Raw genomic sequence first — 10,870 nt, forward strand, 5'->3', positions numbered from 1 at the left:
TGGGAGAGCATTTTTTGTTGTTGTTTTTGTTTTTCCTTAGTAGTTCACCAAAGAATCTGTGTGCAATGATCTACGAACCATGCTCTGGAAATAACTGAGGAAACAAGCAACATGAGTAACCACACATGCTTACAAAATGTACTGTTTTAAGTTTTTGTTTGGCTAGGGGTGAATAGAAATGTCTAGCTGCCAGAAAAATGTGTGGGGGAAAAAGTGCCAGTTATTTCAGGAATTAATTATCCGATGTATTTTTGCCACGACATCTTACAGAGACCTTAAACCATCTACACTAACATTTCTTTTTTATTTTTTGTCAGCCATGGGGTTTGAACTCAGGGCCTGGGCGCTGTCTCTGAGCTTTCTCACTCAACACCAACACTCTACCCCTTTGAGCCACTCAGCACTTCTGGTTTTCTGGTGCTTAATTGGACATAAGAGTCTCACAGACTTTCCTGCCCAGGCTTGGGACTGAGATTCTCAGATCTCAGCCTCCTGAGTATCTAGGATTACATGCTGAGCCACCAGTGCCCAGCCACAGGAACACTTATCAGATAAGTAACAAGTGTTTCAAGAAAGTCAGCTGATATAAGCCCTTGTAAGCAGCCTTGACTTGTTAGAGAGTAAGTTTTAAATTCTTCTTCAAGTTAGGTTTCTGACCTTACTGTGAATTTAATTTGCATATTTCTATATAACCAAAAACCCTTAAGAATTTTTATTTAATAAATATGTACCTGAGTAATCTGAGCTGAATTGTAGATCTTCACGGTGGTTGGCATTGCAATTGTAGCATTGTGGAATTCATTACCACAAATTTCACCTCTGTTGCTTTGCATATTTTAATAGATTGTGCAATGACTTTTAACTAGTTCTGCAAGGTACAACAAGCCAGCGAAGTTTTAAGAATGTAGTTTATCAGCTCTCTACTTTACACACGGACACACACACTATATATATGTGCACACATATATATTGTATACATAGAAACATGTGTACATTTGCCTAATTCCGTGGTTCTCACTGCTACCTATTTCCCCTCAAGAGTCTCTGTGGCCAGGTCTGGAGACTTGGCCTCTAGTGGGTAGAGGCCAGGAGGGATGCTGCTAAACAGCCTACGGTGCACAGGACAGAGCCCTACAGCAAAGAATTTTCCAACTCAAAATACAACAGGGCTCAAATTGAGAAAACTCTGGTCAAGCCCTAAGAGTACCTGCAAAGGGGCCTAATATGTTGGACCTAGGTTCATTTTCAAAATTGGACCATACTACTGGCTAAGCTGGTAACCATTTTTATGTTTCCTTAGTGAGTTGGGCTCCATTTGGAATGTGAGCCCACACAGCTTCAGTCTTAGCAGTGAAAAGAACCCCTCCAGATCCACTTCAGATAAGGATAACAACCAAGATTCCCCCCAAACTAGAAGTTATTTATAGGAAGCAAGGGGAGGGTGCTTTTGTTTTGGAAGACCACTTGTAGATCTTCCCAGGAAAGATTATTGCTAGCTCTCATGAAATTACATGCTTCTCCTTTAAAACAAAACAAAAAGATCAAATTAGCAAAGGATCAGAAGTGTCCTTTTCTAAAATATAAAAAGGCAGTAGGATCTTTTCAGATATTCATACCTTTACGCAAAACAGAGCTGTAGATTCTGAATAGCAAAATCCTTTTATGCCCACCTTCTTGAGCCAAAAGCTGAAGTGAGCTGCATTATCCCAGGTCAGGGGTATTCCACATGCTGTAGGAAGTAGCCTTTTAGGACGGCCCGAGCACTCTCTGAAGAGCTCTCTTAGGAGGATTGAGGGTGTGAGGCACAAGGGCCCTTGCAGCTTGTGGAGTTTATAACCTGATTCTGCAGTGCCTTCAGAGAGCTGTCTGCAACCGATGCCTTGTAACAGGTGCAGCCATGCCGTGCTAAGTGTGTGTTGAGTTACGTTTCAGAAACAACAGAAAAAGGTATATGTCCTTTCTCTTCAGGCACCTGAATTTCACCTCGTGTGAAATAGGCACCACATTCATAGGCACAAAGTCATGTGTCCATTTTCTGCTTGCTTGAAGAGAATCAGTTCAGTGTGGCAGTCACTCAAGAGGATGTTCTGTTGATGTTTGCATAAATTACATGAATTGGAACCCTCACCACCTGAATAACTGAAGTTGATTTCAAGAAAACATCGTACATGCTGTGGCAGATTGAAGGCCTGAGAGGCCAAGTTTCTTAAGGAGGTTGTGAGGAGAGCTTTAGTCTGTTTATGCCACTCATTGGAAATATAGATGAACCATGCATCAGCTGGTTTCCACAGAAGAATGTCTCTGAGGGAAAAAAAAATGTCCTTTCTTTTGAATGAATAATTTGTGGGAAGTTGTAAGAGCTTAGCATTTGGGTACAGTGTTAATTTTTAATGCTCAGTGATGATCAGGAAGAGCTGGGAAGTGTTAGAATTTCAGTAAACATGGAGTTTGGGGAAAATCAGTCATTGCAGAGCCTGTGGGGGTTAATGTTCATGCTTTCCCTATGGTTCTTCAGTTCCTGGATGTGTTGATTCTGCTCACTTCTCCTCAGGAATAATTTGGTCAGAGGGTGTTTGTGTGAGTGATAGTTCAGATGGTACCATATGTTGGCTTCATGTCGAGTCACGGGCACCCCGTACCAGAGCATTTCTTGCTGTTTCCAGGATTAACTGTAGCCCTAGGATGCTGCTGTTCTCATTGTTGGCCCTGTCCTGTTTAACACCATTACCTGCACATGCCCCCATGCTGAGCACAGTGAGCCAGGTCAATTGCCTTCCTGGAATCAGACTAAGTATCAGCTTCTCCTAGAGGCAGCTAGCAGGGAAGGAAAGCTCTGGAAACATTCATCTGAAGAAGAAAATTTTTTTAAATTATCTTCATTTTGTTGCATTCATTAATGTTTTCCCAGATGGTCTAGGCTTGACTGATTTAATGAATTTCAAGAAGTCTAAAAGTAGGTCGTAGGTTATATCCAGTTTAAATTTTGATGGATGCTTCCCAATTGACTTTCATACTGGGTTGGCAACCTAACCCCTCTCAGCAATAGATGGGGTAGGTCTTTCTACACATTCCCAACACATGATTGCCAGCAGTGCCCCTCTTCATTTTGACAGTCTGGAAAGGTGAAAGTTATGTTTTAAAATATTATTTTGATCTCATGAAATGTGTATGTGGTTAACTATTTCTGACAGTACTGGAGCATGAACTCGGGGCCTCACTCTTACTTAGCTTGCGTGCCCAGCTTGCACTCTGCCATTTGAACCACGCCTCCAACTCTGCTTTTTGCTGGCTATTTTGGAGATGAGTCCTTTGGATTTTTTTTTTCCACCTGGGCCAGTTTGGAACCATAAACCCAAATATCAACCTCCCAAGTGGCTAGTAATACAGGCATAAGCCACTGGTGAACAGCTTATCTCTTTTAATTTTACTACAGTTTATCAATAATGACTTTATACACTTTGACACCATTTGCAGTTCTTGTTTTGGTGAGTTACCTGTTCATGTCCTGTTTTCATTTTTTTTTTAGGGTTTCTGTCTTGGCTTGCTAAATTCATAGGAGTTTTATATTTTATAGTCATTAAGCATTTGAATTTTCTCCCAGTCTTTTTTTTTCAGTCATTTGGCTTGAACGCTGAGCCTGGCCACTGGCTCCTTTTGAGGTTAGCACTTTACCACTTGAGTCACAGTGCCATTTCTGGCTTTTTCTGTGATTAACTGGAGATCAGAGTCTCACAGACTTTCCTGCCCAGGCTGGCTTTGAACTGTGATTCCCAGCTCTCAGCTTTCTGAGTAGCTAGGATTATAGGCATGGGCCACCAACACCCAGCTGAGTAATTTTTTTTCTAATTAATATATTGTATAGTACAAAAATAATTTTAATCTAATCCATTAGTAGTGTTCTTTAGAACTTCTGCCATTTTTTTTAAAGCTTAGAGAAACCTGCCTGTCAGAGATTTGTAAGAATTATTTTTATGTCCTCTATTAATTCTGTACTTTTAATTTTATACTTGCATCTTCAGGGTGCTTGGGACTTATTTGTATATATCACATAAAATAGAGATTCGCCTTTTATTCTTTTCTCATGCTCAGCCACATCTCAATAAGGCCACAGTGTTATTTTAAAAATGTCTACAGTTAGCTTTATCTGCTTCCAGACTTTCAAGTTTTCTCCTCTGCCTCATTTGGGTCAGGCTTTCTCTAGGAAGGAGGTGAGACACCAGGGTGGAGTCTGAACTGAGTAAAGAGATGTCTGAGCAGGGTATTCAGAGAAGCAGAGCATGCCACGCAGAGAGGAAGCAGGTAGGAAGGTCCTGTGGCCTACGATGTTAAATAAGGCAAGGCTGCCTGAGAACAGTCAGGTAAAAAAGGTGGTACCTCATGCACAAGGGGCTCCCATTCTCTTGTAGAGAAGATATGAAGTCTTTGCACACTATTGGGCCTCGTGTAGTCTGGCTCTGCATTCCTAGCAAGCCTTGTCTCCATCCAAGCCCTGCCTGGTTTCATACATGGTTTGTCACACTGTGTTCTGTCTTGCTTCTGGGCTCCCTGACTCTACCCTCCTTTTCTGGTCCTGAGAGACCCTGCTCCTTACTCCTTTCCTCTTCCCTCCTTCTCCACCTGGCTGGCCTCTTCTAGGAAGCCCTGTGCCTCTTCCCACTCACATCTCTTCGCATGCCATTGCACTTGTCAGGCAAGACTGGAACTGTCTCTTGGAATCTATTTCCCTATGGGGACTGGATGATTGTTGAAGTCAGAAACTGGCTCTTACTCATCTTTGTATTCTCATCATCTAAGCATGGAGCCTGGAACACAGACAATTTGTTCAGTGATATCTGTTGACTGAATGAGTGAACAGGATTTAAAAGATCGTTGCCCTTCTTAAAATGTCAGCTTTGTTGTGCAGCATAACACACACACACACACACACACACACACACACACACACACACACTCTGCAGCACAGCTCAGAAACAACATCTGTTAGCTTTTCTCTTTGCAGAGGAGAGAGAGGTTGCCACCACAACATTTGTAGTCACATGTGGGAGGGAGATGTTCACCTGACTTGTGCTTAGAGTTTCTGGGGGAGACTGTGACTAATTTCTGGGCCACTTCTGTCTTACAATAATGCATGTGTCAGTATTTTAGCCTAACACCTCATGTGTATCACCTCACAAGACAGCTGTGGAAGAAGTGGCGGCAGAAGGGAAGGAGGGTACTACAGTCTGAGCAAGATACAGGAAGTAAAGAAGCGAAGCAATGGGAAGAATGCTAGGGAAGCAGCCTTTTGTATTATGTTCAAGGCGTAATGGTTATACACCTCTCTCTCTCTTTTTTTTTTCCTCTTTGGTGCCGGTCTTAAACTCGGAGCCTGGGCACTGTCCCTGAGCTTTTATGTTCCAGGCTTGAGTCACGGCTCCACTTCTGGCTTTTTTTTTTTTTTTTTTGGTAGCTTAAAGAGTCTTACAGATTTTCCTGCACAGATTGGCTTCAAAGCATGATTCTCACATCTCAGCCTCCTGAGTAACTAGGATTACAGGGGTGAGCCACCAGTGCCTAGCCATCTGCCTTTCTTTTTAATTGCTTCTCAAATTGTTACATATGAAACTGAGTTGGCATAAGCTACTGACGACCTCAGGTTTTTATTTGCACTAACATGATGCAGCTGCACAAAAATCTAATGCTGTATTGACATTCCCACACAGCTAGTTTAAACCACTCAGCAATAGCACTGTGTGTACCTGCTTCATACTTTAGTATTCTGTACTGCTTTCCTTCTATGCCAAGTACATAGTAATGTTCTGTCTTGGTGTTTATTGATAGTTTCTCCACTTAAAGGGTGGGGCGGGGGAAGAAGTAAACAAATGGATCTGAATCATTCTTTATACAAATAACCCACCTTCTATCCTACCTTCACCCTAGTTCCTACTGTGATTTCCAACAAAAGAAGAAAGATAAAATAAAGGACGATAAAGAAACTTCTGCAAGGCTAGTCCAAGTCTTTAAAATCCAGTATCTTCCATACAGAATAAGTTTCCCACCAATGGGGGTATTTTTTTTTTTCCTATGCCTGCTATAGTCTGCTTTATGAAATGTGAAGATTACAGGAAAACAAGTGGATCAAGCAAGTTCCCTGACCTTGCGTTATTATATGTTCCCCTAAATCTGCTGCTGAAGGATGGAAGTTCATGCACAGGGAATGGAAGTGGTAGAAGGTTTGCTGGGTCCCATCTGCACAGGGATACACCACAGGCTTGGTGCTGTCTGCCTGTGTATGCACATTCAAGACACTGAAAAATACTAGTCTTTCCAAACCAATGCTTTCTACTCTTGAGGGAAAATACACAGGCTGAATTGTTAGGAAAGGGTTATTCTGGGATACCAGGAACTTCCCTTCACAGATGGTCTTTCAGAAGGCAAAGTAATGTAAACTCATCTATGAGGAAGCTTCATGCCAGTTTTACCACATCCAGCAAGTGGGAGAAGCTATGGCCCCAGGAAGGTACTACATTAATTCCCTCTAGTCTCATTAGTCCTTGGGGCCAGGCATTGTGCCTTACACCTGTAGACCTAGCTGCTTGGGAAACAGGGCTCAGGAAGATCTTGGCCCAATGCCTGCCTGGACAAGAAGCATGAGCTCCTAATCTGAAAACTAACCTAAAGCACAAAGGACTGGAGGTGTAGCTGTAGTGGTAGAACACCAAGTTTAAAGTCCTGAGTTTAAATTCTGTTACTGTTACTCTGTTAGGAATGAACATAGCTCTTATTCCCTCGTTCCATAGTCCATTGAAACCTGGTCACTTACGTGTCCTTGAGATTTTTTTTTAACATTTGCTGATTTGAGTAAGCATTAGGCTTTTTATTAGAAATAAAAGTCACTAACACCAGGGGAAGAAATAAAATACACCATAGAATAAAAAGGGAACTCCATATTAAATCGTTCCCATTCTCAAGAGAGGTTTCTCTGGTTGGCTGAGGGAATGAGAGAGCTTTTAGAAGTCCCAATATGCCAGGCCTTACTTCTCCCTCTTCCAGGGACAGCAGTATTGAGAGCTAGTAAGCTTTCATTTCTGACTCCAACGCAACACCCTGGCACCAAACCCAGGATCATGTTTTCCAGGGGCTTCCCAGGAATTAATTTCAAGCTCATTGGATAGAGACCTTTATTCAGGACCATAAAAGATGTTCACACACACACACACACACACACACACACACACACACACACACACACACACACACACACACACACACAGGGGAGGAACACAAAACACTACATAAAAAGTTAATAAATAAAATGCTTTATGTTCTGAAAGCAGGTTACCCTCATAAAAATGTATTGACTAGTCATGCTTATAAGAGGGCTAGAAAATCAGAGACCTACTCTGGTAGTGGGCCTTGAACTCAGAGCCTCACAAACTCACTTTGGCTTTTTCACACAAGGCAAGGCTGGTACTCTACTTCTGGAACCATGGCTCCACTTCCAGTTTTTGGTGGTTGCTTGTAGATAAGAGTCTCTCAGGGGCTGGGAAGGTGGCTCAGTGGTAGAGTGTTTGCTTTGCATGCATGAGGCCCTGGGTTTGATTACTCAGCACCACCTAAGCAGAAAAAGCCAGAAGTGGCGCTGTAGCTCAAGTAGTAGAGTGCTAGCCTTGAGCTGAAGAGCTGAGGGACAATGCGCAGGCCCAGAGTTCAGGCCCCACAACCAACCAAAAAAAAAGTCTCATAGGCTTTTCATCCCAGACTGGCTTTGAACTTGATCCTCAGATCTCAATCTCTTGAGTAGTTAGGATGACAGGCGTGAGCCACCAGCTTATGTTAAAAGTTCCTAGTTATATAGTTAACAAGTTCTTTCTTAAAAGCACAGTGTTTTCCAGATTATTTCTCTCAGTGTCTACTAGGATGTGGAGTTGCACAATATGGTTTGTTGGTTAGCAAGGTAACCTGTAGCTGAGGATGTAGCATAGCGGTAGGTTCTTGCCAGGCCTGTATAAGACTTTTCATTTGATCCCACTGCCAGAAAACAAGAAAATAAAGAATAAGGAGAACAGTCTTTTGAGAGTACAAATTCATCTTCTAGTTTCACTACTTTCAAACAGGTGACCTTGGGAAGAGCATTTGGCTGTCCCTGTTTCCCCTCCTATAAATGGGGGGCATATTAGTACTTCCCCACAGGGTATTGCCATGGCCAAATGATGTGGTGCATGTCCCTGGCCCATAGCAAGGGAAGGGATGAGGTAAATAGTCCCCACTGCTGTTTAAGCTGTGTAAGTTTTGACTGATGGGTCTGTGTGTCCTGTCCTTTCCCTTCCAACAGGAAAATGGCAAATGATCGATGGTGGTCTCCTGAACATCACCAAGGTGTCTTTCTCTGACCGAGGTAAATACACGTGCGTGGCTTCTAATGTCTATGGTACTGTGAACAACACAGTAACGCTGAGAGTCATTTTCACCTCGGGAGACATGGGTGTCTACTACATGGTCGTCTGCCTCGTGGCCTTCACCATCGTCATGATCCTCAACATCACCCGCCTGTGTATGATGAGCAGCCACCTGAAGAAGACCGAGAAAGCCATCAACGAGTTCTTTCGGACAGAAGGTGCAGAGAAGCTGCAAAAGGCCTTTGAGATCGCCAAACGCATCCCCATCATCACCTCAGCCAAAACGCTAGAGCTTGCCAAAGTGACCCAGTTCAAGACCATGGAATTTGCCCGTTACATTGAAGAGCTTGCCAGGAGTGTACCTCTTCCCCCTCTCATTATGAACTGCAGGACCATCATGGAGGAGATCATGGAAGTGGTTGGGCTGGAGGAGCAGGGGCAGAATTTTGTGAGACACACCCCAGAAGGCCAGGAGGCCACAGACAGGGATGAGGTGTACACCATCCCCAACTCTCTGAAGCGAAGCGACTCTCCCACGGCCGACTCAGATGCCTCATCACTGCACGAACAGCCCCAGCAGATTGCCATCAAGGTGTCTGTGCATCCCCAGGCCAAAAAAGATCACGTGGAGGATGACCAAGAGGGGGTACAGTTAGAGGGCAAAGATGAAGAGGAGACGGAAGCATCGGCCGAACGTTCACCAGAAACTGGAGAGCCTTCCACAGACATCACATCCACTGAGCTCACGTCTGAAGAGCCCACGCCAGTGGAGGTATTGGATCGAGGACTGCCCCCAGCTCAGATGGAGACAACAGAGCCAGCAGTGACAGATGACAAAAACACCTGCATTATTTATGAAAGCCATGTCTAATACCAACTCCGAAAAGCTATGCATATCCAGAAAATCAGGAGCTCTCCTTGTCATACAGATTAGTACGCACTTGCCGCTAAGCCTTACCAGGAGACTCTCATCCCTTAGGTAGGAGTGATGCCATTTTCCAAGGGGAAAACACCTGCGTGCAGCTTACATGACTGGAATCTCCCCGGTAGAAAAGGATGCGAGAAACATCAGGGTGCAGAACTGATAATATCGGACAGAAAGGCTCTGTCCGTGTGATTTGAATTTTAGAGGCCATTCTCTGCCAAATCCCTTAATTGGTGATGCCCTTTAGGCACAAAGTCCACTTACTGTAAGAGATCCTGAGTTCAAGAGCCCTGTCCAATGCACACCGCATTGCTTTTCCTTTTAAAAATTATAGGTCTGTTACCATAGCAAATGCACGTACATGGGTTTGTTGCACTTTTCTTCTCAGTTTAAATTAGCTTCACTGTTCCTTTATAATGGGATAGTTGTTATGATAGTAATACTAATTGATCTTTCTGATTTATCTTCCTTGCCATTTTTATCCTTCGTTTTCCTTAGAAACTTACCTCATAGGCTTTTTGGTATCAGCCTCCCCCAGTTCCAGGGCTGATAGCTAGAAGTCATTTGTAATGTTCCGAAGTAGTTTCTGTGCTCCTTGATTCTGGTGTTGGCTTTGTTTTTCGTTCTCCAGGTCTATTTTCATACAGTACTGTTGCTTTTTTTGTTGTTTTTTTTAAGTTCCCCACTGAAGCTGCTGTTGTGAAACTGAGAAAACCTTTGCCCCAGAATAGCACTTTAATAGTCAAATAAAAATGTGTTTACTTGTCCAGTTCTAAGAGCCTTTTGGTGAACTCAGCTACGGTGTGGAGGAAGGATTAAAGTTTGAAAGTACACCCTGTGCTCCTATAAAAGAATGGTTTACATTTAAGTAACATCATTCCTACAGTTGTAGATATCAGCTTCCCAGAAGGGTTTCCCAGGACTAATACACGTGATAGGACATCAGGAGAAGGATCTGTGAAGTACATAACCAGGTCCACTTTTGTAACCTGCATAGCTGACTTACTGACCCTTGAAAGGCAGAGGGAAAGATTAAGGTGAAGGTATAGAGAACCATGCCATTAACTTTATGCCAAAATTGTTGAATTATGAATTAGTCCCACAAGACATCAGTATATGCAAATATGCAAGGCAGCGTGATGTTACAGAACAAAGATGAAGCTAGTCATCCAGAGGTTTAGCACCTACCTTACCGTGCCAATAAACAGCTGCCTGGCTTTGGGCAAGTCTGTGCCTCCACTTCCCTCTGTGTAACATGAAGCCCTCTAACATCACTAAACAGTCTCAGTCTCTCAGAGAGCCACATCGATAAGATCATCTCTGCTCTTTTTCGCAGCTACTTTACAGATTTTTTTCTTTCATCTCTAGTTTCCTCCAATATTGTTACACTGCATTGCTTACTCAACGAGGTTCCACTTTTGAAAAAAAAATCTCAAAATTTCGAACAATTTATGGAACCCCTCTGCCTCTCAAAAAACCACTAGGACCGCTTGCACAATTCACATGTAATCTTAGTGGGAAGCAGTGGTATTGCTTCATTTTCACTTATAAGCATGGGAGACCAGAA

General features: G+C 43.1%; 1 protein-coding gene across 2 annotated transcripts in view; it reads left to right on the forward strand.

Annotated features, from left to right (window-relative positions):
• Mfap3l (microfibril associated protein 3 like) overlaps positions 1-9,655 on the forward strand; it is a 36,440-nt gene extending 26,785 nt beyond the window's left edge. Inside the window, exons 3-4 of one of the 2 annotated variants that reach the window (XM_042700179.1) lie at positions 1,785-1,788; positions 8,313-9,655. In XM_042700179.1, the coding sequence (XP_042556113.1) occupies positions 1,785-1,788; positions 8,313-9,249 (941 nt within the window). In that variant the 3' untranslated portion in view covers positions 9,250-9,655. The remainder of the gene's footprint in view (positions 1-1,784; positions 1,789-8,312) is intronic. The other variant, XM_042700171.1, reaches the window with a different exon arrangement.
• The last annotated feature ends 1,215 nt before the right edge of the window (positions 9,656-10,870 follow it).

This window comes from Dipodomys spectabilis, unplaced genomic scaffold (assembly GCF_019054845.1).
Source record: "Dipodomys spectabilis isolate Male_0828 unplaced genomic scaffold, ASM1905484v1 ptg000009l, whole genome shotgun sequence".
Taxonomy (NCBI): Eukaryota; Metazoa; Chordata; class Mammalia; order Rodentia; family Heteromyidae; genus Dipodomys; species Dipodomys spectabilis.